At 36.7% G+C, this 22,320-nt stretch overlaps 2 protein-coding genes across 6 annotated transcripts in view; one reads left to right on the forward strand and one right to left on the reverse strand.

Moving 5' to 3' along the window:
- The window catches only part of LOC149795450 (solute carrier family 23 member 2-like), a 73,190-nt gene extending 68,318 nt beyond the window's left edge, over positions 1 to 4,872 (forward strand). For both annotated transcript variants that reach the window (XM_089965236.1, XM_089965237.1), the window contains 3 exons: positions 305 to 584; positions 1,666 to 1,761; positions 3,401 to 4,872. In XM_089965236.1, the coding sequence (XP_089821362.1) occupies positions 305 to 584; positions 1,666 to 1,761; positions 3,401 to 3,690 (666 nt within the window). In that variant the 3' untranslated portion in view covers positions 3,691 to 4,872. The remainder of the gene's footprint in view (positions 1 to 304; positions 585 to 1,665; positions 1,762 to 3,400) is intronic.
- A 404-nt stretch (positions 4,873 to 5,276) lies between these two features.
- The window catches only part of LOC149795451 (uncharacterized), a 39,099-nt gene continuing 22,055 nt past the window's right edge, over positions 5,277 to 22,320 (reverse strand). For all 4 annotated transcript variants that reach the window (XM_089965234.1, XM_089965235.1, XM_089965233.1 and 1 more), the window contains exons 2-6: positions 17,437 to 19,636; positions 16,738 to 17,008; positions 12,298 to 12,467; positions 9,851 to 10,211; positions 5,277 to 8,875 (exon numbers count right to left, since the gene is read on the reverse strand). In XM_089965234.1, coding sequence (XP_089821360.1) covers positions 8,682 to 8,875; positions 9,851 to 10,211; positions 12,298 to 12,467; positions 16,738 to 17,008; positions 17,437 to 19,635 — 3,195 coding nt within the window. In that variant the 5' untranslated portion in view covers position 19,636 and the 3' untranslated portion in view covers positions 5,277 to 8,681. The remainder of the gene's footprint in view (positions 8,876 to 9,850; positions 10,212 to 12,297; positions 12,468 to 16,737; positions 17,009 to 17,436; positions 19,637 to 22,320) is intronic.

A 22,320-nucleotide genomic window follows, 5' to 3' on the forward strand; every position in this document is an offset into this window, starting at 1 on the left:
AATCCTGAAATATTCGAGGTGTTAGTTTTACTAGGGCAGGATTAAAAAGTATCAGAAAACCAAATAAATGTTAAAATAAAAGCGTAACTTATATAATTGGATAATTCAAAGACCATGCTGAATTCTGAAATATCTGCAACCTTCTTCCTTCACAGAAAAACAAAACCAAGACACAAATAGGGTGCAGTGAGTATCAGTATCTTACTAATAGTCGATGGGAGATGAGGGTAAATCTTTATGTCCCTGATACAGTCATGTCATTAGAATGGCCATAACTGAATACCCGAATGCTATATATTTACAGGTAGCAAGTAGAAGAGTATTTCAAACGGCAGGTATTATCATGGTCGTCTGTGGGATCATTGGAAAAGTTGGCGCCGTCATCACATTGATTCCAGAGCCAATTATCGGTGGTACACTGACTGTTGTGTTCGGTATGGTGTCAGCAGTGGGAATATCCACTTTAAAATTCATCGATTTTGGGTCTACGCGGAACATGACCATATTTGGAATATCTCTGCTCCTTGGTCTTATGGTGCCACAGTGGATCAATGATCCGAGAAACGCAGGAGCCGTACACACAGGTTGGTTGACCACTTTTTATGTTGTATTCTTGTGTGTGAGATGTGCAAATTATGACAAAGAAACAACGTTAATAGCTATGACGATTACAAGAAAAACAACAGTTACATTAACATAGATTTTGGGATTCCTCGGGAAACTTGATGTATGTTATGTTGCCTTTTTGTAAAATATTTTGATGGGGGGTGGGGCGCAAAGTAAACCACACCATGTTTAAAACAAATTTCCTTGTGTTTGGGATAAAAAATTTAGGGAGAGGGTGCAGAAGATACAATGCATAAAAGTATGTTTCCTTAACATCGCACAATTTTGTTAATAATTGCATAAAAGAGACCTCAATACAGAAATATGTTTTGATAGGAAACTGCGTAAGTGTCTAACAGTTGTAGATTTTCTAAGTGCTGCTATGTTGAAATGGAGAGGTGTTGAAATGGAAAGGTGGTAGGGAACATCTTAAACAGAGATGACATAACCAGAACGATTGACTTTGTTAGCTACATGACACATTTTCTCTCAGAAAGATAGTCGCAAAAATCAATCCCAAACAATAACTGACGCCGGTTTCATACCAATGATAGTTACGACAATCCGTTAAGAATACGTAATATAGTGATATTTGTCTCTCATTGCTGTTTTGTGATATCTGAAGACACAATGCTGCCAGATTCTTAGTGTTATAATTGCAAGATCTCTTTGATCAAATATTATAGTTATATTTCAGTAACAATATGTGTATGTAGAACAACAACTAAAGGGGTGTGGGATGGGGAGAGAGTTTACGGTAAAGATAAGACCAAAAGTCATTTTGAAAAGGAAATGAATGTGATAAGTTTGAACGTTTATACTAAACTTAGCCACATATTTAACAGATTTTTAGAATGCAGGGTCGAAGCTAAATAGTATTCCAGGTACCATCCTGTATTCTTTATAATTTTCAGCAATATACTATCCACATTCGACAGACAATCGTTTACTCGTTATAGGAAGAGATATATAAATTATCTTATGCAAATCTTGCGAGAAACAAAATTATCTCCAAGTGCTTTGTATCGATCTCATTGACTATATGTTTGCTGTTGGCAGGAAACGACGAATTAGACCAGGTTATCAACGTGTTACTGGGTACGGCCATGTTTGTCGGTGGATTTATTGGCTGTTTGTTAGATAACACTGTACCAGGTATGTACCGCGAAAGGTATATTTATTTTAATTTGTTTGTTTAAACCCTGTTTACAGATAGTACTGCATTAAAATGTTACGCATATAAGTTACAGATATATACAATCCACTTTAAATCGTTACAACCTGATGAAAATTAGGATATATTATAATTTTCTATGCCATATATGAGGTATAAAATGTATTTTATAGCGTACTCCTGGCTGGGCTGTTTTTTGAACTAAATACATGAATCTAAAGGCACTTTGAATGTTTATTATATCAATAATTTATCACAGTACTTGTAGACATATTCCACTTTTTGGGTGATTTCATAATTTAATTATGAAGAAGCAGCCGCAGACTTCGTCTTAGCCAAATTCCGAAATGTTAACATATATTCATATATACAACTTGGCGAGTAGATCAGATATTTCAATGCTTCGGGTATGTGAATTTCATTGAATGCAGCGGAAAACCACTGCATCCAATCAGAATAAAGTTGTTCAAATATGAAGTCTTTTCCTACAAGGAGAGAACAGAACTGAAATGAACCCATAAACAAGCAAGTTTCCACTGCTGGTCCGTGTTTGCACAAATATGTCCTTTTCCTCTAATACACCTGTAGTGGCTTCTCTCTGGTGCCTAGTTGTTCTTTCGATGTTAAACTTACAAAGCATTCTTTTAAAGTCAGTTCCCTCCATCATTAGTTGCTGATGTTCAATGCACTTGCGATATGCGCTATTGGTTATTTGGCAGTACGTGGTAAGGGAGGCAGCTCATGCAATCCAATCCAATAGACGTCGCTGGTGCAAAGCATTTAAATGTCTGATCGACCCGCCAAGGGGAATATAGGTTAACATATAGAAAACTTGGTTTGCAAAGATGGCAGATCTCAACATCTTCTTTCTTTATCAAGTAATAATTAATTCATATACAATGAGCGGATTTTGCAAAAGAGATATTAGATATTTTATTAGGCATACCAATTTTCCATCTTTTATCCAACATTGTGTTTGCATGGTACAATGAATGAGTGGTTATATAGTGTGTCTGACATACATATATACCAAACTTTCTTCAAAAGATTGATATATTTGTGGTACAATGTATCGGATGTTATCAAGTTTTTGTTTTGGAATTTAGTATTACCCAGAAGTCTTAGGATAATCTTCATCATAACCTAAATCCTGCGATTAAAACGTAGGTAAATTAAAAAACAAAAAACACGAACTTTGTGGGCATATAAGACATTTGGGAACTTATCACGCTTTGTTTGCGTACAGCATTTTATCACGTCGTTCACACTGTACAGTATAATGTTGTAGTTATACCAATACATATTTTTTTAAATGTTCAGACAACATAGAGCGTTATAAAGATATTTCATTTCCATGAAGATTAGTTTCTTTCTTTTAAAACATGGTGCCAATATATTGTTATACATCTATAACCAAACACAAATATTGTAAGCACATGCATATACAGACTAACTTGTTGAAATAAAGGTACACAGCACATAGCTAAATATTCCATGCAAACCAATATCGTTGATCACCTTCGATTTTTCACTATTTGTTGTACTAGCATGAGAATGAGCGAAAAGTCGAAGGAATCGTGTACAATTCTTTTTCTCTTTTCTTTCTCACATTTTCATCAGGTACCCCGGAGGAACGCGGTCTCATCACATACAGAAAGGAACTTGTATCTTCCTCCCTACAGCCCTCAAGGATGACTGTGAAGATATACGAGTTTCCATTCATTACTAAATATTTAAGAAAGATAGACTGCATGTCATATTTTCCTCTTTCTCCAACTTTCGACAAGGAAATTAACTTGAACTGTTGCCAGAGATCTGAAACACGTGACGTTTTAAGATACACTTTTGACAACGATGTTCGTGTTGAGAGCAAATCTGAACTTAGCAATGTTGCATCAACGCAGTTATAAATGTATACAAGTTTTGTCACTGTTTGAACATTACATTTATTTCATTTACATGCCATTGTATTATATTAGCTACTATTAACCAGTCTAGAATCTTTAATATCAACTTATAATTATGCTGATATTATTTGATTTATATGCACAGCATGTGAATTTTTAAAAAAAATTAAACCGTGTGTAACCTGCAACAAGACCGAAAGGTTGGTACCCATAACGATCTTCCCATTCTGATGTTCGTTATTGGTGAGATATATTGACAGGTAGCGTGTTTTCGGCGAGATATGTTAATGTTATCATATAAAGTTTTTGTGCACTTTGCCACATGTATTGCAAGACACTCACACTTACAAAGCGCGAGAAAAGATCAAGAAGAAGGATGGAAAATCTAGAGATTCCTGAGTGTCTCATGTTTCATGACTTCTCAGAAAACAAGACCTCCATGGAAATGAATGCAGCAAACAAGTCCTCCGTGGATCTGAATGCAATTAAGATTAAAGAGCAAATGAAACATGTAAGTTTATTGATAGTCTCAAGCCAAGTGATGGCAACATCCGCTGTCAGGCTCTGTATGGGAGGCCAACTTAGGATTGGAATATTTCGAGTCGTAAACCTTTCCTCGGACGTGTGCATTGGGCAGGGGCAGTCGACTTTGAAAGCAAACTCTAGCAAATGAGCAAAATCGTCAAGGTTGCATGGAAATGAGCTTTATCCCTGTATGCTATAAGTGTGATTTTGTAGCGACACGTGTGTGAATATGCCCCAGACACGTTGCATGCTACAATTGACTTACATCAGCAAAAATAATCCAGCGTACAAATACAAGTCCTTAATAATGACCATCAGAATAAAAATGTCATTAAGCTGATAAATGTATTGATCTAACCTACACAAAGCAGCTAAGTCTATATCAACTGTTGCCACAGTCTACTCATTTACCAACATAAAGATGATTATTATATTTGACATCAAATTATGATACAACACAATCTGATGAATGCTTTGAGTCGATGACCTAATGTTGAAAACGTCTTCTTCACGTTCGTATGTAATCATCGATGAGAGATGTATTATTAGCGTTCTGTAAGTAATGCATTAAGATGCATTATGAGAAAGTTTAACTTATTGTACAGTAACTATCATAGATCGCATTAAATGGCTTTTATGCATTAAACATTTGACATCCTGGTCGTGTATTACTTACTTTTGTATATCATTTAAAGCTCATACTATGAGTTCCTACTACCAAGTATTGAAAAACAAAACCAAGTGTGCTTGGATTTAATCAAAAGTGGGTTTCGGATTGTATTTTGTGTGTTTGGATAGTATCGTAAAAACTTTACAATACATCTTCCATACGTTCAGATAGAACATATAAACGGCCTAAGACAATTACAAAGTTACCATTACATTCTCCCTTATCCCTATAAGCACTTTGTCCCCATTAACCCTTTTGTCATTATGAACACCTTTGTCTCAATAATCCCAAATCACAGGAAATTGAGATCTCTACTGTCCTACGTGAAGATCTGAGGGCGACCACTTAGGAGTCATATTCTTGTGACCTTTGAATTAGACACTGGAAATGCCCCTTTCAGAAATCTGAAGAAATTTATTTTAAATGCTTTATATTGCATAACTCTCCAAGTTATTTATTATCATATTCTATTCAAGTAATACTTACAATATTCAACATGAAAAATTATATGATTTCGTATAATATAGAGCTGATCAATGGTCTTTCGACAAACCTGTGTCGCTGTTGAAGGTTTGTGCCACTTAAGATGGTACAGATAACAATAACTACATTTCTTCTTACATTAATTTGTACTCATGGAACTTTATGTAGCTAACAACAATCATATAACAAGGTAAAGTGTTATGAAAAAGTCAAAATATAAACAGGTTTCAATGTTTCACAGCAAGTTGTCTTATATATGAACATCCACATTTGTCTTTTTGTGTGTAACGCCTGCCAAACAAAACATTGCTGGTTCGAAACTAGCAGCGGCATACCATTTGAAAAAATAATTTGTTGTGTTTTTATATTCAAGCTTTTGTTTTAACTCGCTGATCTGGTATATTTAATTTATATTTTTAATATGTTTTTATTTTTACCTTGAAACTTTCATTTAACACTGCTATCATAGGACGGGCGATAGCTACTTTTTGGATTGTGTGTATGGTGTATTGGATGGTATACGTATCACCGATGTCCTAGGATGGGCAATAGCTAATTCATACCGTATCACAGGTATCTAAGATATTCCAACAACCTTGGCCCTCGGAACACAGCAATTCACATGCTCCTGGTTGTTGATTTCTCACCTCCCCACCCCACCCAACAAACATCATAATCTGTCTTGCAAGAAGTTATATACAAAATATTAGCACTGATAACTCCGTTTTCGCCGCTTAAAAAGTGATACCCATATCTCACCATGCGTATGCAGATGTGACAACGAAGTTAAACGCTAGCTCAAAGTATCGAACGGCAGTCAGTGATATAATTAGGATAGCTATACATTGTACTAACAGTTGTATTGCAGATATGATCGTGTATTTATAACCAAAAAAAAAACCCCGATATTGTCGTGATACAATATTGTACTTTTCTTCAAACATTTCGTGCTTGTCATCAGAAAGCTAAATATACCTCAAATCCTAAGAGATATGGAAACATTTATGCTTCTTATTAAGTAATATAAGGTAAAAGCGATGAAAATTTGTGTATAGCTTGCAAAAAAGAAAACTAAACCATAAGTTAATGATCAGACCAGCTATAACAATTGGAACAATAAACAATACAAAATATCAAACTTGTTGTCAGGAAAAGCTTTACAGTGTCAGTGTTCAACATCTCCACTCTTAATTTTGTCATGAATACGGCATGTCAAAAAATGTCAGCTAAATAATGAAAAGTAGAACGGTGAAAATTTACGGAGGAATGGGCATCTCCAGATTGTGAGATACAAGACCATGTGATCAAACAGTGCAGGGTTCATAACACTGTGTATATAACTGTAATGGTATGGATACAATAATTAAAGGAGCTTCTGCTGTGCCTGTGATTTTCGTTTTATATTAAACATATAATATTATTGCAATTCATAATACAATGTGACTGATTACGATCAATGTTATAGTAATGCACACAATCCTCCTCGATTATTTATAAAAGAAAGATGTATCACGACTCTGTGACCTTAAAGTAATAGAAAAGAGCAAAATCCCAACAACTGTTGTAAAATTAACTTAAACTTTATTTCCTCAGAATACAAATTGAAATGTACAAAAAACGTGCATAAACTAAAGAATTCAGCTTATGTACAAAAACTTCCTGGATTGGTTTGTTAATGACTTCTTTTGTGTATGCATATATATTATAAAAGGAAAACTTTTCATAGGCAGCAGAGAGAGAGAGTGTGTGTAGCGAAATTTCGATAGTAGCTTCTGATGATGAGTGAACTCCGGTAAAATGACTTCGGTTTATCAATAAATACAATAATTGAATTGGACATATATGAATCAATAGTTAGTTTGTTCATTTATAGACTCTTTATAAAATATTATTTATACATATCCAATAATATTTTCAAAAAGTGAAATCCTAATTTTAAGGGAAATTTTGAAAGGTTTACATGAAAGTTTGTCAGATGAACCGCTTAGGTGTCATATTCTGGTGACCTGTGCTATTATCATAATTCCTGATTTTATGTTCTGGTGACCTGTGCTATTATCATAATTCCTGATTTTATCAGCCAATTAGATGAAGTTGTTTACCTTGTGTTTGGGAGACTGAGCAGTATGGTTGTAGCGCATGAATGTGCGCTGAACGATTTGATTCACTTTCAGATGTCTGAAAGCTGTATTTCCATTGGCTAATACAAAGGTCACCAGAACACGACCCCTAAGCGGTCATTGTCAATTCTTCGCGTCGGACAGTGGGGATCAGATTTTAATCAGACTGATGTGCTTGCTAAAGAAAATCGATTGTCTCACTCAGTCACCACTCTCATCATGAAAGGTCATATGAGGTCAACATTCAAAAACAATTTACGGTAGTTTTCTGTCTTACTGCATTACATAATTTAAAATGGATTTACAGTTGGATAAATACATCATGCAAGTTGACAGGGAAGCGATAAGCGAGATATGTTCAAGTATCACAATCCAAATAACCTATATAACATATCATTTCGTTTGCATATATGTTTTCTTTAAATTGGGTGTGTTTAAGTATTTCCAACTGATCAAGGCAAATATTATTACAAATTCATGCAACCTGGATGAAAAATGTTCAAGTTAAAACATTAGATACATTTGTATATGTTGTTGCTATTCTGTGGTCTTAAGCTAAGAGAATGAAACAGGGCCATCAAGTTTAGTAAAATCAAGTATTTTTTCTCCCTGCGTTACACATAAACATTTTAGAGGAACATACAGTGTTGTTCCCAAATAATTCCAATATAATATTGAATATGTTTCCTTCCTCTCAAATTATAAATAAACCCAAAAATGTGACTGATATTAAAATAAGAACGAATACTTGTGTTTATCATAAACATCTATAAAAAACCAAAGTCTCAATAAAAAAACTAGGATGTGTATCACAAGTTCTCTTGCAGAACATTAAAAGGTTGTAAATAAGGTCAGACCTTGAACTTAAATATCAGTAGATATGTTGGTTACACAATGGCCATTATCTTAAACTGTCATGGAAAAATGTGGGCTATACGAATATATATATCACAAATGACCACAACCTTAATGTACAAGCTACAGTCATGGACGAAATTTAAAACCACAATATAGAACATAACAGTGTTATATAGTAAATCCGCTCTATTTGTCCTACTCGGTTTTTATTCTACGGCCACATGATAATGCCTCCTTCAATTCACACCTAGCCGGCGATCGAACTGGTCTGCAGTCCATTGGAATTTCTGGTATGCGATTGTTGATTGACAGATGTCACTCTCAGCAGATGGGTCAATTCACTTATAGGTTTTGAAGGATGCCAGGATTTTCTTTTGGCAGATACAACAAACAGTCTGGGATGGAGCGCAACGTTCGCATGTTGCGAGGTGTCCACAAGGAAGAAACACAACCACCGCCTCTCTTTGTTGGCATACTTTACAGACAGAGCTTTTCTTTAGTTTAGCATGTTCTTCTCTTATGAACTGTGGATCTAGAACAAAGCAAATAGGACTTTATACATAATCAACCGTGAAACCAGAAATTTTATTTGTACAAATATTTCTAGCATGGTGAAAACGTTAAACATGGCAAAAATCCACAATTTGCGAATAACAAATATTCCTTACAGGATATAAAAAGAGAGTCTGAGTGAAGCCGCCATTTTGACGTACTTATTTACTATGATATGTATTATGGGTATAGTAAATCCACGTACCATTTTACCCTAGCTTCTAATCAGCACTGTAGAGCCAGGACCGCTAAACCCAATGAACACGTATACCTATTATATTTGAAATAGTTTAAAGTGATGATGGTCGATCCATGTGAACAACCGGCTGTTCCTATATCTTAGAAATCCCAAGTGTCGAATTTGTCATTTATACGCTCTGTTTATATTAGAAAGAAACACATACACTTAAACATGATCTGAGAGAAACTGACCTAACAGTTTTGTCAAACAATGGATAAAACTACTACAATAATATTCTGGAAAGAACTACTATCGACCGATCGAGATCGAGATCGAGAGAGAGAGAGAGAGAGATGGGGATGTGCTGAAGTGGCAGATTGGGATCAGGTTTAAAAATACTCCAGTTTTTGAACTTAAAACTAGAAATCACATGGAAAAATATTAAACAGACATACCAGTTATAGCATAATGTACTAAAACCGAAATGAAATTTAATAACTGCTGCAAACCTTTAGTGAGTGTTTACTTTGGTGACAATTACCGGGACGTAGGACGTCATCGTGGTGGACAAAACGTTTAAAGTTAATGTGTTTCAGGCTTCATTCTAATGTGCGACTCGCGGTTAGATGGCTTTGACATGTTCTAAAACATATCCTATTAAAACAAGATCTGATGTAGGAACATCCGTTGGTCTGAGGATGTTTTTAATCGCCATGCTCATCAAAATTAAAACATACACCTAGACGGCTTGCATTAAAGATATGATTTACGTACCAAATGGAGGCAGCGATGACACATCTTGTGCATTAAAAGCCTCCCGTCGTAATGAATTTTCCCTGGTCATTCCATTCAAATGTCCAAGTTTGTTTCCAGGAAAGGAATACGCAAGGCTGACAGGGCCGGAAAGTTTTGCATCCACGTTTTGATCGACCGGTCGATTTTGATGGGAGTGTCCGCTTACCGCAGCTGTATTGTGATTGGAATTTTCATTGAAGGAAGCTTGTTTGCCCGGGGAGCATATGTTAAGACTGGCTGAATCTTTTGAAGCTCTGGAGCCTGTGCTAGGTGATTGTCTGAGAGAAGCGGACAAGCTGGGAGATGTGTCTATTTCATTCTGTCTGGCCTGCTGTGCAAGCTGAAACAAAATTACAAACATGAATAAGTGAGAATATTCGACGCATTAAAGTAAAATGTTTTTTAAGACGTTCACAGCATTTAAGTTCAGATTATACCAATAGGCTTACTGACACCTTTAAACCGAATCATAGATTAAAGCCATAACGACGTACTTCAAAAGTGGGTGCAAAAGATAAAGTTTAGACCTTAAAAACTGCATTCATCTACATTAATGATGAATGTTTTAGGTTACTGCATCTGTATGAACACGACTTATTTCTGAGTAATACTGCATTATTACTCTGAAGAAACTGAGTTATATTTTCTCATACAAATGCAGTAACTTTTTATTATTTCGTTTTCCTACCGTAGGCTTAATAATAAAGGAATACACTAGCAGAAAGAAAGTAATTGAATTTATGCTGAATTTCAAAACCGTAGACTCATCAATACACAGTAACAATATTGATGCGCACATAGCACGGCTCAACAACATTTGAACTTCGTCACGCGCTCCACATTAGTTTTAAATTCTAGTTTTGGTCTACTTAAAATTTAAATTTAGAGTCATATTTTGAATGAATGCGCATTAAAAAACTTAGTCTGGAGTGAAGGATTTTGTTGATCCTTATAACTTCTGCTTTTCTGCTTGCTATTAAATGGATTTATTGGGTCAATTCAGTACAGTAAGGAGAATGTTATTTCAGTTGGAAATACAGTCTAAATTACAGTACAATTACGGTGGATATCAGTTTTTCCATAACATGGCTCTTGTCATTCGGATTTGCAAAAGAAAGTACATTTTGAGGAAATTCAAGATGAATAAATGTAAATATATTTATTGCCATTCTTATTACCAGTTAAAGAAGTCATGTTTTTACCCTGTCACTTGCCTGCTCGCTGTTGGAGATACTTCAGCAATGACCTGTATCATATAGTGTATGTCGTCTATTGCTAGCCTAATATTGTATCAAGATAGTTAAACAGCGAAAACTGCAAAGCAGCTGTTATGTGACAGTCCTTTTAGACAGCGAAAATAAACCATTTTCGTCGTCTTGGATTATCGGCTCTACTAATGTTAGTTTCCTACCAAAACCTTCAGTTGCATTTTTTTTCCTCGAAGTTACTGTTTTGACTGATTTGTAAAATGGTACGAATCTGATAGATATCTGATACCCCTTGGCCTCAATATGCTTTTCTATGCTATTTTTAGAGAACCTAGAGAGCACTGGTCATAGTCTGAACTATTTTATTTGCGATACGTTAGGAGTAATTCTCCTAAATAATTGTTTAAATGATCAGAATGGTATTTTCTATTACTGCGTCTCTCGCATTTGTTGTTGACATTGCGAAGAGCACGTTCATTCGTGTACGTGTTTCAAAGTTTTATTTGTGACTCATTGTTCCCATGGTTATCTGTATCACCTCTACTTTCAAATGGACGAAACAGCTCGTTTAGTTCATTCACAAACAAATCTGATCAACCAAAAGTGTATACGACAAGAGTGTATATATTGTTTAAAGTGTCGTACAGTATAAAGGTATCGAAAAATACTGCATGATTCTGACAATGTAAATTTAACGGATAAGAAAATGAGCATATAATAATGACAATTATATGACATTCTTTTGAGGCTCTCTCAAAAATAAAGAAAAAAGGAAAACATTCTTAAAACAATTATATGAATCAGTCTACGTAAATGTTGTAGGATCAATGGTGATTATGAACTACTAAATGCAGGATTTTAAATCGGGTGGTTGCTCCTGTACATGTAGGAAATCAAGCGTGGACATGAAATAATCAGGACATAACCTGTACGGTAGTTATTCAGAGGCATGTTTCACTCCACACTAAGGAAGTAAATGGCACAGTTGAGTTAATAATCCTTTTATACTCAGACCAACGTTTACAGCTTAAAGTTGAATCAGTAATTTCTAGTAGACTGGTCAGTGACCAGGCAAATTATCATGTCAACAAGCCGATAAAAGGATCAGCGGGGCAGATATTGCCGAAAAAGGCCGCCATTATTAATCACAGTGGATCTGTTTTTATAGAAATGATGTTTTGGATTGAAATTTTACTTCACAGAAGCTATGAAACTTACCAACTCTTTATGTTTCTTTGTTACAGCTTCCACAAAGCGCTGACCTTTTTTGCCAAGAACGTACGCACACTGCGGATACCATCGTGTATGCTCTATCCATGGGTTGTCCCCTGCTTCAAAGTTTCTTAGACCTCCGCCACATTGGAAGCAGCGAACATAGTCTTGCACACCTGTGGATGAAACAAAAAATAATTTCATTGCACTTGTCTATGCTCGATAATTTAATATCGATTGAACAGCGAAATCTGTACCAGCTGAAGCGATACGCTGCGGTCTTTGGAAACAGAGGAAACAGAAAGGACCCAAGGAATCCATCGACCTTGAATAGCATCACACATGTCGTAACTTGGAATCCATCCTAGTTCGTTGAGGTCTAACGCATGGATTTTACTGCTGCTTTACTTGGGTCATGTACGCAACAGATGCTTTGAATGATTTAGAAAGGTAAGAACTCATTTGAAGAAGAATTCCGGTTATCTCCCTTATTTCGACTCAACAATTTAAAACAATTTCGACCGTTAATTTAGATAACCCAGTTCAAATCCCTATTAATTCGTCAATCTTTGTGTCAACTATCCAAGAAATACCTCTGCGCATTGCGTTATTCAATGCTCAGTCAGTAGGACCACCGGAAAGCGCACAGAAATGGTTAATTTTATCAACGACCAGAATATTGACGTATTTTTCCTGACAGAAACATGACTAAAAACATCAGGCGATGAGCCCAAGTGTGCGGATCTAACACCCACTGGTTACTCCATCAAGTCGTTCCCCGCAATTCTCGCGGAGGTGGAATTGCTGTCATCACAAAGAACTACATGATAAAACGTCTTAACCACACCACGACATTCAATTTCGACCACACATCGTTTGAATTAGGCCAAACCACACTCACACTGGAGCAAAGGTCAGTCCATTTTTTCTGCCTATACCGCCCTCCTCCTAGTACAAAAAACAAGCTGGCTGACACTCTCTTTTTGAAGCAGTTTCCGAATCTCCTGGAATATGGAAATTCCATAGGTGGCAACCTGATTATTCTTGGAGATTTCAACTTTCACTTTGACTGTCCCGGAAACTCAAATACATCAAAACTCATAGATTCCATTAATGTTTTCAACCTCAAACAGTCAGTTAACCAATCCACCCATAAACATGGTCACATTTTAGACTGGATTCTTCATAGACCTGATGATAACATTCTACGGTCCTCCATGGTCATGGGACCTTGCATCAGATCACCTCTGCATTATATGCCATCTTGACGTATCAGTCCCTAACCCTCCACCTTTATCTGCTACTAAGAGAAACCTCCGTATGATAAATAGAACCAAACTAATGCACGACATCCAAGCTAACCTAAAAACTTGCTAACTTCCTACCGCAGAACAACTCGATAACTGCCTGCGTTCATTGCTTGACAAACATGCCCCTGCTACCAAGTGCAGAGTATCAATTAAAAAGTGTTCTCCATGGTATAGCAGTGTTAGGGACCAGCTTCGCACTGCTAAAAGAGACCGCCGTAAAGCTGTGAGGCTCTGGCTTTCCACTAGACTCACTATTCATAAGCAAATCTATGAAGCCGCTAAGAAGAATGTCACAAATAAAGTCCATGCAGCGAAATCAGCCCACTACACTACTAAGATCATGGAAAGTGCCAGCTGCAAAGAGCTTTTCGAGATTACTAACAAGCTAATGTCAAGGAACAAATTTACACCACTTCCAACTACCTTCTCTCCAGTCGACCTTCCGGACATTTTTGTAAGTTTCTTCCGTGACAAAGTACAAACCATTAGAGATAAGCTTGACACCACAATTTCAATTGACTCGTCGTCACCAGACAGTTGGGATACAGAATTTGAGCGGCAACCATTAGCAGCATTTGAACCTGTCTCTATGGATTTCGTACGTACAATCCTGAGGAAGAGTACAACAAAGTCATGTGAACTTGATCCAATTCCAAGATCACTGCTGCTTGAGTGCTTAGATCCAGTATTGTCTTCACTGACTGATGTTATTAATACCTCTCTCTCATCCATGGAATTCCCATCATTTTTCAAAACTGCCATTGTAAAGCCTCTGCTGAAGAAACCAACACTAGACCATAACGATTTAAGGAACTACCGCCCAGTTTCTAATCTCCCATTCATATAAAAAATCTTAGAAAAGGTTGTTCTATTCCAGCTTGTATCTCATCTAAATTCAAACAGTCTTTTTAGCAATGTACAATCTGCATATCGCCTTTGCTACAGTACTGAAACTACTCTTCTAAAAGTAGTTAATGACATTCTCTCTGCTTTGGATAGCGGAAAGATTACAGTCCTCACCGTCCTTGATTTGTCTGCAGCATTTGACACAATAGACCATAATATATTACTTCACCGTCTCCAGCATGTATTTGGCATTCATGATACAGCCTTACTCTGGTTCAAGTCCTACTTGGTCAACAGGACACAAATTGTATCTGCAAATGGAATACACTCCAGCCCAGTTGATCTATGTTGTGGTGTTCCACAGGGGTCTGTTCTTAGACCTGTTCTCTTCATTCTGTACACTCAGTCACTCTCAAGTGTCATAGATCATCAGCCAGTGTCTCACCAATTGTACGCTGATGACACCCAAATATACAAATCTAGCCATCCAACTGAAATTGATGCTACCATCCAACGTGAAGACAGGTGCATTTCAGATGTGAAATCATGGATGACATGTAACAAGCTGCAGATGAATGATGATAAAACTGAGGCCATTCTGATCACAACACAAAGACTTTCTCATTCACATCCTTTACCTCAAACAATAAATATCAGCAACACCAACATTAAATTCACACAATCAGTACGAAACCTAGGTGTTACTCTGGACAGTACTCTCACATTGCACCAACATGTCATGAACATATGCAAGGCTGCATATCTTGAGCTGAGACGCATCAGCTCAATTCGCAAATATCTTTCAGTTGATGCCACTAAAACACTTGTGTGCTCATTAGTATTTTCAAGACTGGACTATTGTAACTCAATTCTGTCTGGTTCATCTCAATATCTACTGCAGAAACTTCAAAAAGTTCAAAACACAGCTTCTCGGATCATGCTTAGAGTACCATGATCAGAGCACACCTCCCCGCTACTCTGTACCCTACACTTGCTATCTATTCGATCCAGAATCAAACACAAAATATGTTCTTTGTACTATGTTTCACTGTCGGACTCTAGTCCAACATACCAATCCGACCTCATCCATGTGTACACACCAGCAAGATAATTACGCTCCTCTTCTGACAATCGTATACTCATTATTCCCATTATGAAAACAAAGTCATATGGTTAACGTTCTTTTGCATACCAGGGCCCAGCAACGTGGAATGAATTGCCCACTGAACTTAGACACAAAGACACAGTGATCACATTCAAGAGGGCTCTCAAAACTCACTTATTTCGACTGCAAGAACAAACTTAAAGACCTAATAATGTTTCCTACCTTAAATATTTTCAGCATGTTTTTTTTTTATGTTTTCTAATTTCATGGTGTTTGTTTTTGTAATCATATCATTATATCTTTTTGATCTTATAGGTGTTGTCTAATGTTGTAAAGTGCTTAGAGCTTCTAAAGATTAGGCGCTATACAAAGTCATGATTATTATTATTATTATTATTATTATTATTATTATTGACATTTTACCCTTGAAATGTTTGGGACACTGTACCGAAGGACATTGTACAATGAACTCGGACAAGGAATGACTGGATAATGCTCAAACAGCAGCACTGAATGTCTCTGCTAAAATAATCTGGACTTGTGATATTTTAACTTCAAACAAAATGAAGTGGTCCTTACTCTGGATCCACAAAGAAAAGTTCAAAAGAGGAGATAGCTGAAGGCAATGAAATTCACCCAACGGTAACACCCCATCTACATACAGATATACATCTCGACAGACCTGTAAATAATGCCCTTGGTTTATCACTCTGAACTTGGTTATATATGCAGGCAATTGTCTATCTTCCACATCCCTTCATACAGAAACCTAATCACTGACACCGTTGCCTCTGAGGACATGGACGACATCATCACCGTTATATTTTTCCATCCAAGGAAGCTACAGCTAGACATGCTAAATCGCTGTTATTTTCCTTTGTATATATTTATGTTTACTGGATAGTAAGATAACATAACAATGAAAAAGCTGTATCTTAAATTGCTAACATTTTTGCCCAATAAAGACAGTTTGGAAAATAAAGATGGAATTCCAAGACATATTTTAATTCCCATGTGTAACTGTTGGAAGACACTAAAGGTGGTCATTATATATTATGATAATGGAAATAATGAGCATTGTGCTGATTTAAAAGGTTTAGTGTATGGTTGCTTCAAGGCATAACTTAAACGACATTTGTCACATCGCCTAAATGTACGTAAATTGTATTATATTGGTAACCCTACCAACGTAGAAGAATCCTGCTTCTGCCATCTGCTGTGGCGTCTGGTCCAAATGAAGAGGCCACCCTGTGAAAGACTGAATTCTTTTTTCCAGCATTTGATAATTCGAATGCTTTGGATACGTTGTGTTTCTAATATGTCCTATGGAGTGACTAGCGGATTGTTCGCCTGGGACATTATCCTCCCGTGAGTCCTGAGGAGGCCGGAAGGAGAAGTTTCCAGGATTGCTATAATCAGTGTTATACTTGTCTTCTGTGGGCTGCTGGGCTATTGACTGTAAATAAGAAAAGTTCCAGATAAAGTACTGTCCATATGTCTATCTCTTTATCTATTTATGTATCTATACGGATAATGTATGTACTAGGAGGAAAAACAACAATAAACAAATTTAGCCAACTTGAACCACTGAGAAAGAAAGAACAAAGATACAAAGAACGATTTTAAATGAAACTATGAATGCCAAGGATTTTAACACAAACCGACGTCATGTTGAAAAAAATACTATAGTGATATTTTAAGATAAGTTGCTATTTAATACAGCATCGTAACTATTTTTACTACCTTTATTGGATTTTGGGCACTTTGTGTGAAGGCCATTGCATATTAAAGGTGATGTCTCCATTATTTGTTTTAGGAATATATCTTAATTAAAAATATTTTACTTTAGAGCGATAAGCTTAGAACACAAGAGAATGACCTCACCAATGGAGCATCTTCCAGTGTGGAGGCTGACAGTCCTTGACCTTCTGGTCTGGCGCTTTGTGTTATTCTGTTATCATTGATATGCCCATTTATTGCTGCACCGTTTTGCTTACTTTGACTGTTAACTGCATATTGTCTGTCGGCTGTATTTGGTGGTATAGCAAGCTGATTTCTGTCGCTGGTTTCTTTTGTTTCTGTCCTTGTAGAGAACTCTGGGATTGGTAAGGATTTTTTAAATGACTCTTTGCCTTTATCGACAGCAGAACTTCTAGCTGATGCTGAAGAGGTTTGGGCTGATGAAGGATTAGTTCTTGACATTGGTAGTGTATGTTGTGCTTGCAATGGATGACTAGAATTCTCGTTTATACGACTAGCATTCTGCTCATCTTGCTGGTATATCGGAACATTCTGTGGATCATGTGCCTCACCTCGAAGAAATGGACAGTTCGGCGATATACGACGATGTACTTCATACGGGTCATCCCCTCTAGACCAGCGATCATATGTGACGTTGCAGCAGAAACACCTTGCTTGGGTTCCAGAACCTGTCGAGTAGAAGCCAGCGTTTGCAAGACGAGTTGCACTAATAGCAGTCGATGGTGGGAAAGAGCAGAAACTACTATATCGAATCCATTCGTAAGTCATAATTTCTTCCCTGGTTAAAGTACCTACTGTGACCCTATTGAAATAGGTCTTTAAGGAAGCTGGCAGGACAATGTATTCCACAGGACAAATTAATCTAATTGCTGAACCGTTTAGCCAAGGGAATAAAGTTATTGGAACGGCTTTCTCACTTCCTTCAGTAAGTGGAATATCGAATATTTTGGCTCTCGATGCAGATAGACCGTGATTGCATTTGTTATAGTTAGAAATATTGCCATCGCTATCACCTGCACACTTTAAAAGAAATTCACAAAGAGGAGGAGAACATTCATCGTTGATAAATTGTTCGAATGAATATTCAGTACCGAGTGAAGAATTATTTGAGGTGAAACTTCTTCTCTGGTATAATCTCCACTTCGACTCGTTATTTAAATTTCTGCGTAAGGTCACATTTGTATGTGACCAAAGATGTATGTGTTTGGTGTTAGTGATTCTTTCTTTTAGTCTCGAGACCATGTGTATGCCATCTTTGGATAGTGTTTCTTTTTCACCTTTGATCGATGCGTCTTCCAATTCTATCCCTGATGAGCAATATTCCTCTGAGTCATTAGACCGAAACACAGTTTCTGAATTACAATCAATAATGATGGTCATTATGCTATCACCTAAACCAGAATCTAATTTTGTTTCTAAAATCTTGCATTCATCTTTGGTTTCTCCTCGACATTCATCACCACTATAGTTATCTTGATTAACAAACCCTTTTAAAAATTTATACTTTTCATTCACACCCAGTCTCATTTCATCATAATCGATATTGGAGATGATTGGATCATCTGTTTCTTCTGAAAGTTGTATACATCCCGATGACCCTTGTATGTCTCTAACCTCTTGCGAATTTACGTTCTCGTTCGATGCTGAATTTAAAGTAATTACTCCTTCGAAAACATCCTCTTCAAAATCTCTGACATCTAAGCTGATATTAAATGTGGTGGAGTCGAATGCTTCCCATGAAATGTCTGTGTTTTCCACCTCTTTCAAATTTACACCGTCGTTCCGATCTAAATCAGTAGTTACCCATTTGAAGTCTTGCTCTTCAAAATTACTAGTGGTGGGATCTATCAAATCTTGTAAATTTTCTATCGATAAAGATGGCGCAATGATCAGCGAAAACACATCAACAAAGAGTGATTGATCTGATTCATTCCTTGCGGAAGAAACATCGCCATCTTCATGGACGCATGTGCTCAGTTTGTGGGAGACTTCTGGCACATCTCCGACAATTATTCTTTCGGTAGCATCGGGGACAATAATTTCATCTCTTACATCTTTAACTCTTTCTCTATGCACTATGTTTGCTGACTGATTCGATTGTTTGGCGTCGTTTTTGGTTACTTTGTTTTTAGGCTTTTCATTTTTAATGTAGTGTAACACATCTGCTCTAAGAAATTTCACTGGTATGGAGGGTAACCTAGATTTGATATGAAAGATCAGCGACTTTTTGCGTTGCTTTGAAGCACCCACTATGTCCGGTTGATGTTTTGGGCAAGAAAAATTGCATCTGGCTGATGAATGGCTCTTCGCTAATCTGCACATTCTGAAAAGAAATATAAAAACAACTTTTCAAAGAAGCACATTGCATGTGATTTCATATCTCAAATAGTCAGATATAATTCTGATGACTAAACTCCCCTTTCCTGAAAATTACCATTTCTTTAGTTACTGCTTGCACATCTGCGGTTCCGGGTTCGATGCCGGACTCCAGCACGTGCAAAGGTAGGTGCTCAAACAGCTAGAGTCGTTGGTTTTATCAGGGTTCATAGGTTTTCTTCACAATGAAAAACCACATATCTGAGCCATAGAGAGCGTGTTTGTATGTATAAACAGGAATACCGCTCCTGTGACCTAGTGGTTAGAGCGTCCGCCTCGGATACGAGAAGTCGCGAGTTCAGACCCCGGCCGAGTCATACCGAAGACTTAAAAAATGGTATCAACAGCTGCCTCGCTAGGCGCTCAGCATTAAGAGGATAGTGTTAGGACTGGTCGGTCTGGTGTTAGGATAATATGACTGGCTGGAACACAAATCACACATTGTATAAACAGGAATAAATTGTGCAATCGACGTACACACAATGAAGTCTAATTTAACTGAATTTAATTTACAAGCATTATATTAGATAAAATCAATTGTGCCTCAAGAAAGTTTAGCTCGAAAGACATCCTATTTTTGTGTATACATCACTATTTCGTTACCACATGAAGGACATTTTAAACATAAAACCATTAGAAAATAATTCCTTCAGTTTCTAAATGACTCACACTAAGAATACGTCCCATATAACTCTCAGGATCGGCATAAGTTTTCCTTTGTTTTATTCATTTTGCTGTTTTGTTTAAGTACTGTCCTACATAGAAATGATTTGTTACGATTCCTATAGCGTCAGGTAAGTTTGAATGTCCCTGCTAATAAGTCATGGAAGTATGGCCGAAGTGTTGGATGTAGTAGCATCAACACAACTAAAGGCATCAGCAGCAGAAGTTGTGGTTGTTGTTTTGGGGAGTTTAGCGCCATTTTTCAGCACATGATAAGCCATACATGGCGGCCAGTATATCTGGTAGAGGAAGAACCTGCAAAAATTTCCGGGGAAGAACCACCGACCCACGGGAAGCTACTGGCAAGCTTTCTCACATGCCCACACCCATACCCAAGCCCGAGACGTGAACACACGCAGACAGAGGTGAGATATCGATGATCTGCAAAGTCGAGAGCTTTAGACAACTCGGCCACCCAGGGCCCCAACATCAGAGGTACAAATTGTAATAGTAGTAGTACTGGTGATACGTTATCATAAGAACTTCCCAAGTTCAAACAATACATAAAACGTATCCACATAAAATGTATCTGCTTATTCATCATGTTCAGTATGCGATATAACGAATGGCAGCAGTTTTCTTAAGGCAGCATTTTGAAGCATCACCTATACCGCTTCCTTTGGGCCCATCATACAGTCTTCCTCTTACCAAATTAAACTTAGCAATTAAATGTCAATGATAATTATGGCATACGAAAAACAAAATAATATTAATCCGATTATCCCAGTATGTATAGTTTTAAAGGTTCAACTAAATATAATTTTGTACTCTTGCTGTGGTTCTTTTGTGTTATTATTGTTGCTGATTATATATATATATATATATATATATATATATATATATATATATATATATATATATATATATATAACATAAAACTGGTAAATTCACGGCAAAAAGAAAAATAGTTTCCCTCCCAGAGTTTATCTTTATATACGACAGCCTTAAAACGAAGTGGAACATATTACAATGTTCTTCTCCTGTCCGAAACTCTATATTTAGATCCTATCAAGATAAAACCTTACGGTTGACTGCATTGCGTATCGATGGTGGGATCGAAATATCAAAGGTCATGTGCATTATTATTGGGAGAAGATAATTTGTTTCTTCATACCACCAGTTCTAGAGAATGTTCCTTTACCAAACTCTGATTATGGCTTGCATGTTTGCTTTCGTTATTGAGCATTCAAAGGTTAATGTCGCTGTGACATACAAATGGGAAAGATGTTACTAAAACTATTTTCAAACACTTTAAGGGTGGTTTGCTGATATGGAAAGAAAACAGTCTTCAGATGTTATTTTAGATAGAGTAGATGTCAAGGACACAATAATCCAAATAAAGTGATTTGCTTTCAACATGATATTGTTCTTGCCATCTTCAATGAACAAGATTCATGACTAGATTATCTTCTGAGCATGGGTGGAAACTGTTGCTTTTAGACTGAAAAGGACAAGGTCAGCATCACCGTGACCCCTTGCTTAATGTTGTAATGAGTTGGTTATGCACTGCATGTGTCTACATACTGAACTATTAGACGCTGATCTTTAATACACACAAACAAGTACATAAACACACACACACACACTTCATTTTAGTGTTCAGGGAGCGAAAGAAAAAGTGATACGCAGCCCCTACCCCATCTAGTTTAAATTAGAAAGTATCCCCACCCCTCTCTCTGGGCAAACTTTAACAAAGTCAGAAGGATGTACCATAACAAATTAAACACATAAGGATAAATACAGTGACCGAATATGTCCAGTGTATCCAGTAATTTGCAAGAAATATTGGACGAATCAATGAATGATACTATGTTTGTACAAGTTTCAATTGTTTAAGGGACTTTGCGCATTTTTACCATTTTAATCTAGTTCTAACTCTAGGTTTTCATGTATTATCACCAGAGGAAT

This window comes from Sinohyriopsis cumingii, chromosome 7 (genome assembly GCF_028554795.1).
Source record: "Sinohyriopsis cumingii isolate HCF-2022 chromosome 7, ASM2855479v2, whole genome shotgun sequence".
In the NCBI taxonomy this organism is placed as follows: Eukaryota; Metazoa; Mollusca; class Bivalvia; order Unionida; family Unionidae; genus Sinohyriopsis; species Sinohyriopsis cumingii.